At 38.5% G+C, this 22,141-nt stretch overlaps 1 protein-coding gene across 2 annotated transcripts in view; it reads right to left on the minus strand.

Moving 5' to 3' along the window:
- Positions 1-22,141, minus strand: part of BMPR1A (bone morphogenetic protein receptor type 1A) — an 81,799-nt gene that overhangs the window by 20,833 nt on the left and 38,825 nt on the right. For both annotated transcript variants that reach the window (XM_082764460.1, XM_082764459.1), the window contains one exon: positions 3,271-3,477. In XM_082764460.1, coding sequence (XP_082620586.1) covers positions 3,271-3,337 — 67 coding nt within the window. In that variant the 5' untranslated portion in view covers positions 3,338-3,477. The remainder of the gene's footprint in view (positions 1-3,270; positions 3,478-22,141) is intronic.

Genomic DNA, 22,141 nt, shown 5'->3' on the forward strand with positions numbered 1-22,141 from the left:
CTGAAAACCTGCACTAGTGGTAAGACAAAAGCGTATTTACCACAGTACTTAATTGCTGTTGAAGCTGACGAGCTCTAGCCTTAGATGAGCAGAGGTAGGTGGGTGACTATGTAAAGCAGTAGTGAGTGCAGAACAAATCACAAGCCTGAAGATATTGCAAAGGCCTTCCACAATGAGAAAGGAAATACAACAATGTTTTTTTGCATTTTGTTTTTTAACAGCTGTTACTCAACTTAGTTATCTGCCATCCAGATTCATTTTTGTTCATTTCTCTATTGACAGAAACCAGGGCAGTGTCCCATAAACTGAAAAGAGGACCCTGTCCAAAAGGTGACCGCTGTGTTCCCCTGCTCCTTAGTACCAACAGCCAAGCAGCAGCTGCTCCCCAGTAATTTCATGGATTTGCCTGCCTTCTGCTCTTGTTGGAAGAATATTTTCACATCAATCAACACATGCAACCACTTGTTTTTTAGAAGTTACCTATTAAGGAATGTGTGTACATATACTTGCACGTATACAGACATTTGTTATCTATCCTCTCAGGTCTCAGTAAGCCCTGAAGCTCCCACAGTTCTGAAGCAGCCTCCAACACAACTGAGCGAGCAAACCTTGGTACCACTCCCTGAAAGCACATGTGCTCAATGTTTCCTCGTCTCCCTTCTTCTCTCCTCTTTCTATAAGTTACACAGATTCTCTTTGATTCCTCCTATTGTGTGTTCTCCACCTCTGCTGGTTTCTATATGTACACTGATGCATTTTTGCAACATCTTGCAAATATCTTCCCTGTCAACACTGTTCTTTTCACATTAGATTTCCTTTCCTATGAAAATTTCAAATACTTGATAACTATCAACTTTCACACACACCCCCAAACACAACTCCTCCAAGAATGCAACAAAAAGCGGAGAGACGACTTTTTCTTGCCACCCCTAGAAACCAAACATATTTCATGTGTTTGAAGACAAGCCCTTAGGCAAGTTGCATCAAAGAAACAACATTTCAGCTAGCTCAACTTTCCCAGGGCTTTCAGAACTTGCTCAGTATTGATTTGAAAGTCAGGGATATTCTTAAGAGTAATTCATTCTTTAGAAGCTGAAATTTTATTTATGTTTCCCAGTGTATTTCAACTTTATTTAGTGAAATTTATTATTGTAATATACATTAGAAGGTACACATTGAAGCATTGTTAAAATGAAGAATTAATCTAGTTTAATTGTAAGTCACTGTAAGACCTACATATTTATCTTCCTTCTACTTCAGAGATAAGAGAGAAACAATTTTGCTCCTTCAGTTTCTCCCACCTGGAGTAAAATACCGAGTATTGACTATGCTAACAGGTAACAATTTCAGTATAAAGCACAAAACAAATTTCCAACTTCTTCATTGGGAGAAGCTGGTATCTCCTGCAAGAAGTAGCAAAAGTGACTGATGAAACAAGCTCTATTGCAAATTGCTAAGTCTGAAAACAACCTAGCGTGGAAGAGACCTCCAGAAGGCACCTGGTACCACACCCCCGGTCAAAGAAGGACCATCCTGGAAGTTAGACCAGGTTGCTCAGTCATTCCAATCAAGTTCTGGACAGCTCTAAGGACACGTGTGACAAGTTCTCAGGCAGCCTGTTCTATGCTTGTTCACATTCACTGTGCGTTTGCTCCCACCCCTCAATTTCTCACCCAAATTTCATTTATTGTGATTTGTTCTGGTTACCACTAAAATTACCACAGAGCTATCTCTGAATATCTGTAAATCCTATTTTCAACTATACTTAAACTATGCTATTTCTGTCTAAATAGACTGAGCTATTTCTTGCTAACTAAAGATTGCACGTTCACAACGGGATGAGGGACCAGTATTGAGGATTTCCCTCTCCCAACTTAATGTAGCCAAGACTCAGATTCATGTTTATTTGTACTGCTGCCTTTAACCTTGAAATCTTTGCTACAATCACAAAGCTTCAAATCAATACCCATGCTCTTCCCCAGTCTTGAAATGTGTGCAAACACAGCCAAAAAGAAATGCAGCTTTAAATACCTTTAACAAACTGCAATTCTGCACAGATCCAGAGAGAGGACTTGTGTTCCACAGAAATTTAGCTGTGAATGTGAGTGGGATGATACCAGAACAAGCTGACAGATAATCAGCCTTGCACAGAAGTGCTCATCATTTATTCTTTGTATAGCTGACCAGCTCTCTCAGTCAATTCCAGGTAAGAATCTTTCATGTCAGTCTAGTCCAACTGCACCCCCGCCAAAAGCTAGGCTCAACATGGGTAGAATAAGAGATTTCCATTGTTAATTTGAAATATCATTTATATTTACTGCTTGATAAAGTCTGGTAATCTGTGTAAGTGCTTCTCCTCACCTAGGTTAGCAGCTGCGGCAATTCCCAGATACAGGTTAATAAAATGGATTCACTGACACCATCCTAACAACCACTAGTGGTATTCTCTTTGCACCCATCAGAACAGTACAGTACAGGCAGTTTATTTTTTTCTCCACACAGAACTACTTATAGCCTTTATACTTAAGCTTCAATTCCATATAGAGTCAGAACAAGGTGACAGCTACTTTGGTCTGTCTACTCCAAATACATTTTAATTTAACCCAGTTTGAGAAAGGACCAGGAGACCTAATGACAACTCTAAGTCCAGATTTTTTTTTTTTGATAAGCAGTGATCAACAGACTCACAAATGAGTATTTTCACAAACTAAAACCAGGCTCTTATGACCACTATGTAGTCCCACTTCATCCAATTAATAAGGACAAGCAATTCATTTAGATTACTTAATGCCACACCATCCAAGGTGCTGGGAATGTTAGAAGGCATAGAGAATTCCATGCTGCAATTTCTTCAGTGGGTCAAGTATAAAAGGGTCAGACAGTTACAGGAAATTGCAATTCAGAAGGAATTCTGCACCACAGAATTTCCGCAGATCTGATGCTCACGTAAGTTGCTCCAGAGAGTACTACGTATTTTTGGTAACTACTCAAGCATTTGCTAAACTAGACTTACTCCATGATCTACCCTACAACAACATATGACCGCCGTACTATAACGCTGCTTTTTTTTGTCAAGCTTCTGCATGGCATGTCAGGCAGATAAGCCACCTGACTGGAAAAAAATGGTCCTCGTGTTTAAACAGTTCATTTCTAAAACAACCAACCAACCAAACAAAAAAAACCCACAAAACAACAACAACAAAAAAGCCACTGGAATACACATATTCTTCAGTTATAGAAATACACTTATTGCAGCTAGCAGATATTTACCTTGAACATGTAAAATGATAAGCAGGTAGGCTCCAAGCAATCGCTCACAAACTCTTAGTCGAGTCATTGTTCACTTCTAATCCTTCCTGTGCAAGGCAGTGGCCCTTCTGCTTGACAAACGTTGAGCTTAGTCTGTTCGGTGAAGCCTACTACCAGATTTGGTGCTTGACTGCAAAGATGATTTTGCGATTTTTCGAAGTCTGTTTCCTGAAAGACACAGTAAAGCAAAATGTTAAATCATTACTTGCATTTCTGAAAATAGGTAAAAAAAACTCACGATACTTCACTGCATTGAGCATAACTAGGTTGCTCAAATAATTAAAAAGGCATATATTTATTAAGATTAATAATTGAAAACATTAGTTGTTTTTACCCTGAAATATACTTGGTAATAACCAGATTCACAGCATTTTTTTTAATATTCAGATCGAAATTGTTAGATTTATTAACTCATTAGGTACAGCCATGTATTTTAGACTTTTATACAGCTAACATAGGTAACATTTAATAGATTAATGTGCAAAAGTTAATGTTTAAAACCTGTTTCCTTTACATGAATTAAAGTTCATATTCATTATTTTTCATAAGGAAGAATTCAGCAGGGTTATTTTCTAAAAGAACAACACATTTTGCTTCCAGCTGAAAAATGCTTGCAAAGATCATAGCAACAAAAACCCAGCCTCTCAGCTGGATGAAAACCAAATTTGTACTAAAATACTTAGTTAAGTAATTTACTTACAATATTACTTTAAAGATTTTGTACTATTTCAGAAGACAAAAAACAAACAAACCGAGTAACATTTAACATCGAACAATAAAGAATAAATTTTATTTAGTATCAATTGTATTCTAATCCCTCTTCTTGGAAACTAGCATGTTATATCGTGTTTGCTGGAGAAGACAAAGTTGGTCCAATCCACAGCATCAACAAAAATTTGTTAATAATGTTAACTGCAATTCAAAGTCCTGGTATCTTTCCAGTTTCATGTATATAACCCCAATTCCCAAAATATTACACTATCATGTGTGCACATAATTTGCTCTGAAATTAAACGGAGTTGTTCTCATTCTGCGGACAAGCACACAGATAAGACAGTCAAATTGAAAAAAAATTACTTCTTTGGACCACAGTGGTCAAATACTACTCATCAATTCAGTGCATATTCGTGGTCATGTTCTGCTTAATAAACTTTTTACAGTGATTAACAAAGGAAGCGTAATTAAGCCTCAAAAGACTACAGAGCAGCTCACACACCTAAACAGTTAAGAGAAACGAAAGCGGTTTTGCAGGAGGAGGAAGAGGAGGAGAACCCTGATTCTGCCTCTCTCCGGCCTCTTGTTTCAGTGGGCCTGACCCCCTGACCCCTGTCAGCCTGGCGCTGCTCATGAATGCAAACACTTGCATTTGTGCAAGGATGTGCTGCAATTACTGCTGGTGGCCGCTTCCACCATAAATAACTCAATCTGTCTGCTGGTGAGACCCGAGAACTTTTAATTTTAATTAGTGCTTCAGAGGCATTTGCCATGGAGGGAAATTAGCAGCAGAGCCGGGAGGTGACTGTCACTTCAATTGCGGCAGGGAAGGGGCATGCAGCCTCCGACCCGTGCCCTACTTTTCACACATCTCTGACTTCTCCCTAATGAAGCAACAAAGCGCTTGGGCGCTGGCAGCCGCGGGGTCCGCTTCGGACAGGCCGCCTCCGAGCTGCCGTGCTGCGCCTGGACGCGACCACGGCAGTGGTGTTTGCCATGAGGGAAGGCAGGTTGTCCTATGGTCAGGCCGTATTTACAACAAGACGCCTTGCAAACATCCTCGAACACTCCTAGCTGCAAAATAAACTTCCTCTCCAGGCAAAAATGAAAGCAATGTGGTAACAAAACTATTCTCTCTTTAGCATTTCACAATCAAAAGAAATATAACCGATTCCGACAGCTGAAGGGGACGTCCTTCTAATTACAAAAATGTCAGGACACCGACATAAAACTATATATTATTACTGCAGTTCCTGTTTCAGTTGTGATGAACTTCAATCCTCAATAAAACACATAGATGATATGAGCGGCCAACACCTTGTACATAGTTAAGCAAAGGTTTAATTTACAACACCACTGTAGCAGTCCATCAAGGAAAAAACCCTCTAATAATCTGATTAAAGTGCATTTAAAAATCATTTCTGCACTTCTTCATGCAAATTTCTGTAACTGCCACCTATTCTCACTGTCTTTCACATTTCAAGAGGAGGAGTGTTTGAAACTTTCAGAAAAGTTTACATACTGCACAACACAGTACGCTACCATAGCATCAGGAAAAAATTGAAAAAAAAGACCATTTTAAGGCAATTCACTTCCAATTTCATGGTGATTTTAGTTTCTGAGAGACAATCTAAGAGTTTTCAAAAAATTTTGTCCAACCCTGTAGGATATAATGCTCTCAGCTTAGAACCCGTATTTTGTACCTGGGTCCTCCTTTCACTAATATTTCACTTTTCAGAAGACAAATACGTATAAATATATACATGAAAGTGTATGTAATAAAATGACAACAGGAACAAATTTTAATTCCCTATTTTTAAATACTCTGGTTTTAGAATGCTTATCACCACGTAAAAGAATACATCAAAAAATGGAAACTAAAACCCAGCAGGACTGCAATTCCCTTCTGTTCCCCTGAAATCCATACATGATATGACTTCACATTGTTACTTGAATTATCTTTCTGTAGTGTCAAACATTGAAGCATCAGGTTTGCTGTTAGCCAGGAAAGCCCTGCAGCGGGTTTAAGGCCTTGGTAGATGGGAGCTACAAATATTGCTGTACTTACAGCTGCAGTGACGATGTCTTATGGTGCGGCAGGGAAACTTAAGCCACAAATTTAAAAACCAAACAAAAACCAACAGATTTAGAATAAAGTGCCACAACACAAACTATGAGAACATGTCCTGTTCTATTGCCCACACTTCAATAGCAACAAATGAATGTCAAAAACCTGATGTGGGCAGGCTGAGGCAATTTTTTCAGTAACCACACTAACATCCAACAAAGCTTCTCTGCCACAGCTATCATACACGATTTGAGGTGTTTCTTATTCATCTTTTGAGCTGCTCTTCCTTTTTATGATTTCAGCTTCTGAGCTAAGCTATGAGAATTAGTTCAACAGCCTATGCTGTTCCTTCTCAGGTGAGGAAACTGAAAATATTTAGTTCTTAACATGACCTGGTACTCTGATACAGCTATATAGTTCAACAGATTGAAAAAACAGACTGTTTTAAAACAGACTAGTTGTTCTAGCAAACACCATACCCCAAAGAGTGGTTGTTATGACCTTCGTCTGAAAATATCTTTAATTAAAACAAGACAAAACAACAAAAAGTCCATTTGACAGAACTGAAGGGGCCACAGCTGCACCTCTTCAAAGTTGTTCCTTATTGATGGGAATCCACAAAGTCTGCAGCCATGCTGTAGCACACTGAGGTAAGTAATAGCTGGAATTTCTCCCAAAACTGCCTGGTATTAATAGTCTAGAATGACACAAATAAATGAGCACTTCAAATGTGTTAAAGCACCAATTAACTGCTGGAACATCGGTCTGCCAACACAGTAATGCTGAAGAACTTCAAAACCACAACCCAATCAGTTGTTTTCAAACTCCTCAATGTCTATTTTTTCTGTTATAACCATGAAGAAGTATTCAACTATAATCTTTCAGAAAGCAATTTATTCCTAAATCGTAAAGCCTGATTTGTCTACAGTGGAATTTATTATCTTTCTTAGAAATATTTTATTGACGATAATGCTTTTGTTATTATAACTTTTTTTTTTTTTTTTTTGAAATTGGAACTCAGCTGTGAATTTATGAACCAGCATGGGCATCTAGCCCTACGCTCTGTATGACTCCAAAAATACGAAGCAAAAGTGCACAAGATTTGTTGTATGGTCTGAAATGATTTTAGAAGTAGGGAATCTAGTTGTAATTGTTCTTTAGATGTGGCTCTGTAATAGTTTTAACAGCATGATCCCCAAACCAAATGAGCCGCACTATCCCAGATTTTAATAAAGAATGATAGTGCTGAACATAGCAACAAAGACAGTATTGTAAAAAGGGAATTTATCTTGTAAAAAGGGAATGTATCAAAAGAAACATCAATCTCTAACTTCCCAAGAATTAAAACATCAAGTCCATTTCAACACACAGGATATGTTTCAAAACATTTGCAGCAGTACGTACAGTACCAAGTAAATCTGTTTGGCAAAGCAAAACTGGAAAATATTAGATGTAGCCCCTATGTGTAATGGGTGCAAGACGTGGTTGAGGTAATTATAAGCATGCTGCCTCAATCATACATACAACTTTGAGGTTGCACAGAATGCTGGAGAAACTGGATTGTCAGTCTAAGCCAGCATACAACAGCAACTTTTCTATTACAACTATTAGAGCTTTAGAAAACCTGATATGGTGCTATAATTATTGATTTGCATGAAAAAAATAACAGTAAAGAATTCACTACAGAGCAGACAATAAGTAGTTCTGAGAAAAGAGATTACAACCACAGTTCAAACAACATTCAAAGACCTGGATTCAAGAGTATTTATCAACTTTCATTACAGAACTAAGCACAAGGAGTAGAATGTTGATAAGCCACACTGGCTAACATGAGTTGTCAATTCAGTTGAGTGTTGTTTCTATGCAGGACTTGGATCACATGAAGAATCGAAGCGTTGGGACTGGAATAAAATACAATGGCACGACAGCGGCAAAGTTAAACATATAAGGAAGAATTTCTTCTCTGTGTAGCCTAGGAATTCGTGCACAGGAGACAGCTATAACCAAGGACTTGAGTACACTAACTGAATACCTCATGTCAGAGACACCGGTGAGATGTGGCTAGGAAACAGGCAAACATGACTCTAAGACCGTGCAGGAAAATTTTCCAGAGGAAACAGTAAAGCATGAACAGCACTGTACAAGAGACAATACAACTGATAAATTCAGCATATGCCTAAAAGGACTGATAATATTATCTGGAGAATAGGAAAACCCTATGAATGGAGACAAAAAAAAAAAAAAAAAAAAAAAAAAAAAAAAGATTAATAAAGTGAAAGTTGGCTAGGAAATAATTACACTTTGGAAATACAAAATATGAATAAACACATGGAAAGATGGGCAAGCATTCAATCTGAATAGAACTACTGGCTCAACAACGATAAGGTATGGATTAGCTATTAAAGTCTGTTTAGATCAGAAATTGGAAGACAATTTCTGAACCCTGGTTAGGTTTTAGGGAAGACTGTTAAATAGAGTCCAAAAACTTAATTTCTCTGTAGCTTATAAAGGCCACCATCTGATATAGGTGCAGGTGACGGGAAATGAACAAACTGATCTGAGAGCCCTTCCAACTCCATGTTCATAGAAAGGGCTGTATTTAACTTCAGTCAATTCCACAACAACAGGAAGTTTAAATGTAAGTTTCAGGTTCTGTACTGGCATAATTTTGTCAAATACTCGTACAGGCCTATTTTCCTCAGACTTTTAAAACAACTCTCTATTATTTTATTGCAAGGCATGCCTTCACAAACTATTTAGAAGTGTAGAAGTTAAACATAGGTAGTACAGAACTAGTTAAAATGTTTTTCAAATATGATACCTTAAAAAAATGAAGGTAAAACTGCTAAAATCTATTAAGAAATCATAGAGTCAATGGAAAAAAAAATACTGAAAGCCAGTTGTCTGCATGGCAGCAACAAAAACTACTCCAAAGAAGGCCGTTTTTGTTTAGGTGCTAATTTGTGCAAGTCCGCAAAAATATTCCACTGAACTGCAGATTATATTAATCTAAAACTATTAGTGACTGCAAAATTTAAAAACTAAAAAGATTGTTTAAATTATTTCCATGTTCTTTTTACCTTCACAATCTGCTACAAAATTTGAAATATTAAATGCAGTGTGTGTGCATTATACACTCCTTTAGACTGAAATGAAGAACATATCTCAGTGCTATGCAGAGAATATTTATAAACGTGTTTATAATGCACCTACTGCAATGGTGGATTTGTTCATCCAAAAACCATAAACTCTAACAATTACCTTCTGCAGCAGTGTTAACATTCTTAAGAAAGGACTTATTTGTGAGCAGCCGGAAGAGAAGTCACCAAAATCCACCCTGGGCACTAACAGAAATCCTACAAAAGGAAGATTTCACACTGCTCGCCAGAAACAAATGCGTGTATTACTGCAGACTTTAGAAAGCAAACTACTGAATTATGATATATCTGTCCGTTTCACAAACAAAGTTGTTAACCATGAAGAAATTAAAGCATAGCTGCTTTTTACCATGCCCAGCACAATTAGGTAATTGGGGACGCCACTCAATGGACTCCTGAATGCCCATCTTACTGTTATTCTGGAATTCCAATTAACTGCTACAAAGTTTCTGCCATTAAATTAACAGTAATGAAATTCACTAAACTTACTTTCCCAGTGCCATCAGGTATTCACACATATCCTTGTGTGTTATAAACATGACACATTCTGTTATTTGAACATATTCAAACAGGATCTCACTACACAGTTTTTATTCATCTTGACCCAGTTTCCCTCTTTCAACTGCACCATTTTCGTGATTAGCTGGCTGGGAGCTTCTGCACTTAAGAGAAGTGGCAAGTGGACACCCAGGCTCTTTCCTACCACAGAAGGCATTGATTTCTGCTATTCTACTAGAAGCTATCGCCCCTAACTGGTTTTTAGTATCTGTTTATCGATTTTGCTAGTTCCTTACTGTCACGCCAGTCAATGCAAGTTGGAGAAAAAAGCCATTAAAATTGTTACAAATTTCACATGTCACTATTGAAGATATTATGTGGTCATACTACACTGCCTATGAGACCTAGAATGTACTTCGGTTCTGAGCTGTATTTAATACAAATAAGACACCTAAGCTGGGGATGGGAACATCCTTACACTGCATTTATTTCCATTTAAAAATGCAGGCATGGACCTAAAGTCAGGGCCAGTACCTTCAGAAATACAAATGCTTTTATCAGAAGGTTTTCAACACATAACATCCCTTTCAGCATTACAAAGATGATTAATGAATGTTTTAACAGCCTTACAGTGGGTTTTTTTTTTTTTTTCCTTAATTTAAGAACAATTGCTCATTAATCTATGTCAAAAAAAAAAAACAAACCAGAGAAGTGACAGGGCAAAGTTTATTACGCTCGGTCTCGTGGTGTTAGCCCGCTGCTGTTACACTGCTGGCTTTTGCCCAAGGCAGATAAGGGGCCTCCTGGCCACCTTGGGTGTCCCAGTGAGGACAACCACGCAAATTCCCCGGTGCGGGGTGAGTTCTCCAGCACCTGGACTCTGGTTGGAAGTTCTGGCACCCATTCTTTGTTTTGTGGCGCTTTTTCCTGGTGACTGCAGCCAGCCTCCGGCCAGGCCTGTAACTGTCTGCAGCGGAGCCCAGCCGCGACACGCAATGTGGCCTGGCCACAGCGCAGTTACCACACGAAAAGCACCGCTCTGATGTCAGATTTGGTGCCGAGAAGAAAATGAGAGCAATGCATCTGCAACGGGCCGATCCTCCCCCCAACCTCCATTAAAGAACTGACTGGGAGCCCTCTCCGCTGCCCCCATCCCCTCCCCAGACGCCTTCCGCAGGCGGTGGGCTTTCTGCGGGCCTGCGGCCGACTGCCAGCTGCAGTGAGCACCGCAGCCCCCGGCCGGCCCTCCCTGTGCAGCCGCGGGCGCCCGGCAAGGCTGCACGCAGACTTGCTGGCTCCAGCACCATTGTCCGCATGGCTGCCCCCTGCCCCTCCGCAGCGGGGATTAGCATGGTGGCACCGGCTTCCCCTCGGCCGCCAGCCTGCTCCCCTCCAGAAGACCTTCCCAACAACATGGTTTGGGGTTTCTACTTTTTTTTCTTTTCCCCTCCCTTCTCAGATTGTCTCCATCTATCGTCTTTTCCTAGTCAAGACTTCCCAGAACTAAGCATGAAATAAAGTGCTCAATAACCATTGCTGACAAGGCTCAGAAATACCTGGCTGAATAGAGCAGTAATTAGCAAGGTCACAGGAGTCAACTTGGCAATGCTGCTCATAGCGCCTTTGCTCTTCACACTAAAGTGTGTGAAATCAACTGCTATAATTTTACTTCTTATTTTAAATGACATGCTTCCTAAACAGAGTGAGTAGCAAATAATTTCTGGTAGGAAGCAGCGGAATGGAGACCTTAAGAAAGCCCCTTTCCTTTTAGTTATTCCTCAAGATGGAATTTCAAGTTGAGATCAGGAGGGAGCAGGCAGAAAGCATTACTGACCAAACCCCCCAGCTGCTTGTAGCGACATCTTCAACACAGGAATCTCTGCTGCCTACCTGAAACTGCAAATACTTCTCCTCTGGTATCTGACCAAGACACCAGTGTCCCTTGTAATGCCAATGACATGTGACCAACATTAGAAAAAGGTCAACAAAAGAGTATTTCAGGAGAAGCAGACTGCTTGCCTCAAACTGCATAAACTGTCAACACAAATACTTTTTTGTTAAGCTACCCTTAGAGGTAATTGATGTCCAAATTAACTCACAGATCATTTTGTGAACAAGATAAACACAGCAAACGCTACTTCATAAATAAGCCACATCATTTTTTAAATCATCAAACTCACTCCTCATTGCTATGCGAAAGAGAAAAATTTTTCTTTACTAATATTTACTTAATACAAACACAAAGAGACGAGGCTGACAAGTTCAACATCATCACAACTTGCTAATACAAAATGCGTCTTGGCAAGGTAAGCCTTACTCCTCATTTTCCTCACATGCTTGCCATGCCCATGGAAGCACCATAGCCTGCTGATAGGAAAAATTTTCAGGATGGCTGCTCTCACAAATCATTGTAGAAACAAAGCACAGTTATTCTCAAAAGCGTAGTCTCTGTCAATCTTCCAAAGAGGTCTTTCAATAACTGCACAGGCTGAATAAAGAAGTGGTAGCTGCTGCTCCTTCAAACTCCTCTAACACAGATGGGGCAGGGGAAAAGTTTTTTTTTTTTTAAATATACTTACTACAGAAACAAGATTTTAGGTATGTACTTCACAAGTGACATGTAACTCTCAAGTCTGCTATCCCTGTTAGTCACATTGCCCTTCTAACTTTAAATTGCTGAAACACGCCCTTTTAACCTCTTCTCATAATTCTCTTGAGTTACACGAACAGTCAGCTAGCAGCCCTTCTGTCAGCCCTGAGCCTCGACACTCACCCTGGAAACTCACATTAGGGTATTTTTAAGAGGTTACAAGTTCCAGCCACAAAACATGAGGAGGTGACCACCTCCACAGTGAGGGCACAAGAAGTGAGCAAGCATTGTTGGTGGCAAGTCTAGCATAGCCTAAACCAGAATCACTGGCAGTTTAAATTAATATGCTGGGCTCTGAACAGCTGCAGCGATGAGCTGGCACATGCTCAATACTGCCTCAGAGGCACTGACCTCCAGCAAAAGAGCACGGTGGCCGGGGGTAGCAACCTCCCAAGCCCTCACACCAGCAACTCCTGGGGCTTGCGAGGACAGCCCTGACACATACAAGGAGGTTAACAAAGCTTCAGCAGGCGCAAGCAGAAAGGAGGGCAGGGGGTTAAACACCAAAATCCTCCTGAGAACAAGCGTTCTGTAATTACAACATTCATTATCTAACCTCATACTTTCCAAGTTCTATGCAGTTCTCAATAGCAGAGTGATAAAAGCTCATACACAAAGCATGCCACGCTCACGTACAGAGTTATTTCACAATACTGGAGGTATTAAATTAGATGTCTATACTAAGAAAGTGCTTCCACAGTACAAATCTAGAATTAATTCTGTGCTACATTCACTTTCTACTTTTATCCCCCGTGCTTAGCTTTTAATTGTGAAGTATGCATGGAAAGCATGACAGCTTTGGGAGAATTTTCCAGGACTGGATGAATGCAGCTGAGCCTCTCTGACCCTGTTAGTATTCTAATAAGGTATTCTGCAAGGCTTGCTGAGATGAAAATGAGAGTTTAACCTCGATTTGCTTAAACTCTAAGTGCACTGTAGATTCGCTTGGTTAAGTAACTAGAGTAACAACATGTCACACAAACTACTCCTCATAAGTTTGAACAATGTACTTTCATCGAATATGGCTTCAAAGACATTTCTAAATCCAAACACTGTAATCTTTCAATAAGCAGACAATGACAGAGTTCAAAGGTAATGTTTATACTTCAACAGTTATAGTCCCCTATTTCCTTTCAGTGAAGTGCTAAAGCAATACTGTTAGCTTTTTTTCACACAAAATTCACTTAAAACAAACACACAAGGAGCACGATTGGAAAGCACAGTAAGATTAAAATATTTAAACTTACAGTTTAATAGTTTTATTATTAGTATATTTCCCATTAGTACTCATGAGATTACATCACTTCTTTTTCTTAGTGCAAACAGGTTATTTTAAATATACCAGGAAAGGAGTTATTCCCCAGTCATTCAAGATCACTTTCATGTAACCACCACATCCTGCCTTTTTCCACGTTACTTCTGTTAAGGCAATGAGCACATTTAAGTCACATAATCCTTCCACATCTCCACTATCAAAACCTTCTTTCTTTCATGATCCTTTATCTTTCACTGATCACCTCCTAGTTAGTGCATAAGTTACTTCGTATTTCAAGGATGAACCTCCCCATCCTTACACACACTTCAACGGTCCAGTGCATTTGCACCACAGAAACAGTCCGTAAGCATACCTGACTTTTTACTACCATTTTATACTGCAGTAAAATAACTAGACACCTGTCTTATAAAACTGAAGTCAAGGTTTAACCTAAGCTCCCCTCCACCCCTGGCTTTAGTTGTAAGTAAATAAGCTCTTTTCAGATAACACTATCAATATATAACACTCTATTAATAATTTATTTTTCTCTGTAAGCCAAAGAGCAGGAAGTAAGATTTATAGTCTGCTCAGAGACTGCCACAGTCCTTTAGGAACAAACAGAACACAAGACACAGCACCGGTTTTATTACTGGTCATTACAAACAATCTCACACACCAGCTGTGCCATAAACATCTGAACTTTCTGTTTTTACCAACTCCTGTGAAAGTGAGAAATTCATATTGTCCTACGCACGATGTACTTAACTTCCCCAAAACTGCAGCTATAGGTTATGGAGGAACTACTGTCAAGGTGAAGAACTCCATAGAAGCCTCGATGATGAGAATATAAACCGAATCTACGAATGGGAAGGAAAAAAAAAAGCCTTAATAAGGCATAAAGGAAAAGAAGAGTGGAATCATTGCGATGATAATAATATTGGTTGTCAAACTACTACTTTCAACACTCAATGTAAACATATAAAAAAAAAAACAACAAACAAAAAAACCCAACCCCTCAGAGCATTCCCAGCAAAGAAACATCTTGTTGTTGACAGATCTAGATACACATACTGGAAATATTTAATATCCAATCTCCTAATTCTTTCTTCTTTGTTTTCATTCTTGGTTTTCTTTCTTTACAGCAAGATCAAGTATTGGCATCACCTGCTAAGGTGAAGCAGAGAGCAACCCCCCACTTTACCTTCACCGTGGCTTAGCTGTACCAGTGATCTTCAGTATAATTGTCTAAGGGTTGAGGGTCACCGGCCCCCATCCCTCTCACCTGCAAAACTTAAAAGACATTCTTCACACCTCAAACACCAGGCTGTGCCACTGGGACAGGTCTGCCTGGTAACAGGTACTCCTTCCATTACAGCTGACTAGAGCAAGTATGACAGATGCAATGAAAAAATTAAGTATTACTGGCAGAACTCAACTTGCTGCTGGAAAGAACCATGTACGAACCCAATCCAAAACCTGCGTTTGCATCGAGTGTCTGTGACACAACAGTTGCATGCAAGCACTCCACAGAACTGCTGGATAGAAGAATGCTCAAGCACATGATGCTTGTCAAGCAATTCATACTGACTTTCAAGTAAAACACAGCTTGCTTCTGCATCATGAAATAGCCCCAAATCCTATTCTTTCAATATATATTTCCTCTCATCTCTACCACCTGAAATCCTCCAAGTGCTTAAAAGTTACTGCAAGCTCTAAAAGTTTTTTGTATCAAGAAGTCTAACAAAGGGCATCCCTGATTTCTGAATTTATTCACATTCTCAAGATAGAAACTAAAAAAGACAATTCCCATGCAAAACAAAATTACTTTAACTGCTTTAAGAAGTTGTCAGCAGAGTCCTCTTTCCTGTTCGTAATTTTATAAGTGAAGTAACTTCAGAAGTAACTTTCTGAGGGTAGGAAAATTCAAAAAACAGCACAACTGTATCATTTGCTAGTAGAACAAAATAGTGCTGATTATTTCTGCCTCCCGAATGGAACAGGTTCATTGGCAGTGCTCTTTGAACTTTCTAGATTATAAAATTGCATCAATGTTTGTAAATTGTTTTGGATGTGGTCCACAAAGAGGTGACAAGGGAAAGGATAAAACTGGGTAAAAACTTGTGTTTCAGGGCTGGTTACTGTGACTTAACGTAGCCATACAATAATGTAACGAGAATTATGACTGATTAGTCAATTTAAATCTGTGAAGGGAAAAGAAAGGGTTACAGGAAAACCTCAATGAATGGAAATAGTTTTTATTGTGAAGAGTGTAAGCAATTATTTTTGGCAGACAGAAGAAGTCATCATTACTAAACCATGTCTAGCAAATGCAGCACAGTATCTTGTAATGACCAATCCTTTGTCACTTCCCCAGTATTTTTCCATTCCCTTCTTTTTTCTGTGACAGTTTTTAAACATTTAGAAGAGTATAGAAAACAAAACCAGTAAATGAAACACTGTGGTATTATTGCACAGCTCCGCTGCAGTATTTTTACACACCTCTGCTGAAGAGGCAGATTAGTCCTATTACCTTACCGTGTCCTTAGGAGGTCAAGAAGCAGTGTTTTGGGCAAGAGTATAAAACCCAGAGAACAGTTAGAACGCTCTTTGTCCAGACGTCCCACTTCTTTCATTTCTTCTGCTGCAAAACATACCTATAACACCAATATCCACAGAGGCGCTACTCATCATGACTTTACCCATCTACCCCTTTAAATCCATTCAAAATTTTAGTCTCTACAACAGTTTGCAATAACCGAATACCACTGCGTAGCTCTGCCCTACATTTAAAAACAAAAACTCACAAACCTAGAAACTGATCATTAATACTAACACCTTCACAAATGTTCTTGATAAGCAATCAATTGGTTGCCACAAAGTACATGAACATGCCTTATCCAAACTCCAGTTTGACAAGAAAACTGTACAACTTCTTCCCTAATGCGTAGAATCATTCTACTACTCACCTCCCCCAGGACAGCGTAGGACATAGAGCAAGCTATTTTTGTTTATCCACTCTATCAGAAGCACAGTTTCAATATTCTTAATATTCTAGCACAGAGAAGCAGCACAGCATATCGAAGACATGCCTCCCAGACAACAGACGTATAAATGCATCACATGCCACATTATAACTGCTCCCCTTAGATCTGACATTCAAGCATTTGTACATAAGCAGAACTACAAGTTCAAAATTAAAAAAAAAAAATCTTTTCAGATGCCTTTTTTTTAAGTTTCCAATCACTGAAACAGTATGCTTTATTTTTGTGAGACTTTATGCCCACAGAAGGCTTCAGCTACTGTTAATGTGAAAGCTTTTCATATGCTTTATCTGACAACTGAAGCAACCCATCCTTCAAAAACTAGCACTTTGAAGCTACATGTCTGAATAAGTACAAGCATTTGAACACCTTGGAGGACCTTCTGTACAACTTCACTGTTGAAACTGATCATCTCATGACCCCTCTAACGTTACTCTGTCTCCAACAGATTTGCATTTTCTATTAGTGTGACCAATTGCAGACCTTTAAAACCTGGGTGTACGATGCCCTGTATCTATCAGAACATGGAATAATCCATGCATAACTTCCTCATTACTGTAAGCAAGCCGCAGCTTCCAGGAAACTTAAACTAAGAAAAGTCACGAGCATTGAAGCTTCTGTTTTTTTCAGAAGTCTGTACACAAAATACACAAATGTAGGCAAAAGCTTATGCCCTGTCCCTGCCTCCCCCCACATGACTATTCTCCTAATACACATATTAAATGCTCTTCCTGACAACTTTTCACAGAGGCAAAACCTCTGAGGATTGTGTAAAACCAAGTCCTTGGTTCTAAATCAGCAGTCAGACTTGTGCACTCACAATGTCGCAGAAGATAAGGCGAAGAAGAAGAAGATCCACTAGGTCAGCTTTCTGCACGCACTGGAGGTGGCAGTATCCAGGCTCCCAGGAAGGTACCAGGCCAGTTCTGGCAGGTCACTCACTCTTCATCAAGGTGACACAGGCTCCCACAGCTCTCCAAACGCAGCTCTGCCATCACGTTTCTAAAACTTGGCAGTGAGGACTTCAATGTCTACATCTCTATTTCTTATCTATTGTAATGTTTTAATATTTTACAACCACCTGCCTTACTACTTTGATTAAATAAATGCCTACTGTGACAACACTGAACTCGTTCTAGTGAAGGCAGCAGCAAGGCTTGCCTCATTTCCACTAAAGCAAATATTTGTTTGCTCATTCTACCTGAATAGTTACGTTTTCCTTCCTTAAGTTCACACTAAATAGATCAAGTAACCTTTTCCTTCATCACCAGTCATTCTACAGTTGTGTTCTTCCTTTATTTTCCTTTTATTTTTTTCCAAGTTATATAATCTTGCATTTTTCCTGTTAGCTTGCTCTCAAAATTATTAAGAAATACAGCTAAATTAGTGTTACCTTTTGGCAGACAGCCACCTCATTGGCCTTTTTTTTTTTTTTTCCCCTTTTTCAAACTATTCCATTATGAAAATTGAGTATTTTTATTCCATTTTTATTAACTCAGTTACAAACAAGCAGAAGTGGCTTAGAATCTAGAGCTGCCATGCAGACTGGCAGCCACAGCTGCTCATGCAACAGTTGAGCCAGTGTGTTTTACATCTGTTTTTCCCTATGCACACACATTACCATCCTAATACTTGGTTCATGTTATTAGAAGTAACTACTGCCATAATCACAAGTCACTTCAACAAAATGTATATGGAGTAAATTGTTTTAAGAGTAACTTGCACCATCAACAGACAATTCTCCATTCTACGTATTATCAGATTATCCTGTTTCTAAAAAATAGCAGTATATTTAAACTAAATGGCATATGACTAACCAAGCCATGAATATTTACTGCCTGATTATTCAGATTATATTCCACTGTCGGTATTTTAACAAAGAGGAATTTCAAAACATGATATTTAGGTTTGAAAATAATGAAATTACTCAAGATCCTTAAAACCTGTACTGCGTCGTAAGCAAAAAATATATTTTAAGGACATGATAAAAATACGCCGCCTTTACCAAGACTTGGCTACAGTTCACATTTAATATTTTAAAGGATATCACATGTTTACATTAGAAATGAGGAAACTAATTATTTCCTATCACACTTTTTTTTTTTTTTCCTCTTTTGGACATTAAGGATGTTATACAAGGACCCTTATCTAAACTAACTTTAGATTTTGCTATTGTAACAGGTAACTGTTTATTACTTTAAAATGCATTTTAACTGGACTCTTATATTTATTTCCATGTAATTCTGTTTATAAACTCTAACACTTCAGAAACATTTCACCTAACATTTCATGAAGCTTACCATAATGTTAGCAATTTGGAATCTCCGGAGAAGGACATCCTTAACTTTTAATCCTAGCTCAGGGGATCCTAGTCCATATCTAATATTTTAATGTTTCAAAACAGTACCATCATAAATAAGTGTTTATCTGCTTGGTTTTGCCTTGGGGGAGTAGCAAGACAAAACCTATTCTTCAAATGAAAACAAAACAAGCCGTGTTATTGTTTAGGAGATAACCACATCTTACCATTCTTAATCTAAACAGCAAGTCAACAAATAAGCAAAACAGAAAGCTGTGTATGTTTCTAATCGCACATTCGTGTTACTATCTCATTGCAAAATATTAATACATTAATATAAATATCTTCAGATTGTATGGTAAATGCATTTCCTATGTACTTCTCTCACCTTAAATTCTTTAATTAATTTTCCATCCTACCATAAATTCCCATACTCAGATACAGAAATAAGACAAAATTTAGTCTCCCCTTACTACATAGGAACTTGCCCAGATTTCTTTGAGATATGCTACACTTTCAACAGTAGCTTCTGAGCCTGACAGGTTCAATGTTTAAAAATAAATAAATAAATAAAGGGACTGTAGGACAGTATAACGTGATCTTCCTGAACCTGGCAGTCCAGGTCCAGCAGGGAAGGTTCTTAATTTAAGCTGTCTGAGATTGAGATGGTCATGCTACTCACACAACCTGGGCTAAACCAGGACAAGTGGGTTTAAGTAGTGCCAGGAGGATGCTGACCACAGACGAGCCATAATTTACTTTCCAAAGGACCAGCAAAGTGTGTGACAACATGCTTTAGTAGAGAACAGCTCTGCAGTTGAATCACTGACACTTCCTGTTTTGATCAGCAGATTAAAAAGAGGACACATTTCTAGTTACTCCACTCCTGGAAAATGCTTTCAGCACGCTGACCTACATTCCCCATTCGTGGTTTGAGCCGGAAGTGGCTGAGCCTGTTTGTTATGGAATTAACTCTGAGCAAATAGTTTGCTGCCAAGGAAATTCAGTGACAGCTACCCCGACCTTACAGAATAACAGCTTCCTAAGTGAATGGAGACCTTGCATAGTCTTGATGGTTAATAAGAAAATCATCACAAGAACATCTCATCACTTGAAGATTTTGTTCTGAGACATTGACGTGTGTCCTACTAAACAAACAAGCTCCGTTCCACGAGCTGAGATGGCTCTACCAACACCACTTTGGGATTCTACAGGCACTAGAAGCTGAAAAGTAGGAAGCTATTCCAAAACCATCAACTGAAGTTACTGGCCAAGCAGCTCTGTATCACAGGCCTTTAATCTTCTTTTAATTATTGCCTTGCTAGAAGAAAGACAAACTAAGGGACTATATCACAGTTTAATGGAAAAAATACATAGAAGCAATCCAAGTTCAGTTTTCAGCACTCTAAAGAAAGCAATGTAATCACACAAACAAAATCTTTATGTTAAATAAAGACACAACATGATACAGGAGACTAGCTGCAGAAGGTAATTAAGCATACACAGCCATACTGATTAGGTGGAAAACACTAAACTGTATTTCTCCAATTACATCATGCAAATGTTGAAGACTTGCACAGATTCACAGCTACAATTAAAAAAGACGTGTATCCTGCTAAGACATTAAGAGAATTTTGCATTCTCAAAAATAAAGTACAATTAGCTAAACTACAAGAAGTGCCATATTACCATCAGATTCTGTATTAAAGATTAAAATAAACTAGGATTATTCCTCGTCTTGAGATCTTAAAAACTGTCAGACATGTATGATATGCTTCACTGAACCTTAAATCTCTCTATCTCCTCCATGTTAATTGCAACTTTTCTCTGTACACCATCTAGGAACTAACAAACTATGCTCCAATTTTAGATGCTAACATCTTCTTTTATATGATATATATTTAAGATTAAAGCATTCACTTTCACAGAGCTTTATGGGTGTCAAAATAACAAATGGGCTAAAAAAATTCAACTGAAAGCAGGTCACACTGTGAAATACAACACTGCTGATCTCACTCGAAGTATATAAATTGGCTGATCAACATCTGGGCAGATATACTCTGTCCATATCCAGTATTCATATTCTTTCCCTCTTTTGGCTTTCATAACCTTATTTTTTTCATCTTTTGTCTTTGTCACTTGGCTATTGAAATTAAATTACAAGGTATAAAAAGAGGAGATAAAGCATGTAGGAACACAAACGACTGGCAAAATAACCTGTTTTTATTTGGTTCTAACACACTCCTTCTTGTTATTTGCATGCTTGTTGACTTACAAGTCCACAATCTTTAGTAAAAACAGGACAAGCTGTGTCAAGATAGTGAAATCTTGTGGTGGAGCAGTGGTGCTATTTTACTTTTTGTCAGATCACCTATTTACTTACAGGGAAACCATAAAACACCTTCCCCCCCATCTATTGCTAATACTATTAAAAAATATAATGGACAAAGGGGAAGGAGTGAGGGCAATCTGTGGAGCTATGGTGTTTCTTTTTTTTTTTTTTTAAATTAATTTTCAAAGAATACTTAAAAGGGAAATACAGATAGTATCTCAAAGACACACAAAATGAAATTTACTGGTATTCTTTCCATAGAGAGCTCATCTATACTTGGTATCTTCAAACACTCACCTTTTGTCAAATCTCTTATATGAAAGGAATGAGATTTTTTTCATTAAAATTTAAAAGACTACTTGCATAAATATCGTTATCAATTCTAAATGCATTGGGAGTGGGATCACTGAGAACAGTGGGCAATAAAAAACTGTTTTATGATAACCCGACCCCTTACAATTCTCTATTCTTATAAAACCTTGAGATTTAAGCAAACACAGCACATTAATCACTCTTCTCAATAGCAGATGTGGTTCTGGTGTTCAGAGCAGACTGTCTAGGTTAATGAAGCTATTTACTGCTACAAATAGCCCCTAATGTTTACAGCTTCCTATTAGTATGCACATGTTCCCCACAACCTCAGTTCTGAAATTCTTGTAATTACATGGCTGAAAACAGAAACTGTTACTCCTGGTAGGTGAAAGAGTGACCTTACAAGACTGCCACATCTGTAGAGTCCTCCTTATTGATAAGAGAGAGAGAGAAGAGAATTTATGTGTTGTTCAACTGTCTCTGTCATTGGATGAGAAATGATCTG

This window comes from Aythya marila, assembly GCF_965140915.1.
Source record: "Aythya marila genome assembly, chromosome: 7".
Classification (NCBI taxonomy): domain Eukaryota; kingdom Metazoa; phylum Chordata; class Aves; order Anseriformes; family Anatidae; genus Aythya; species Aythya marila.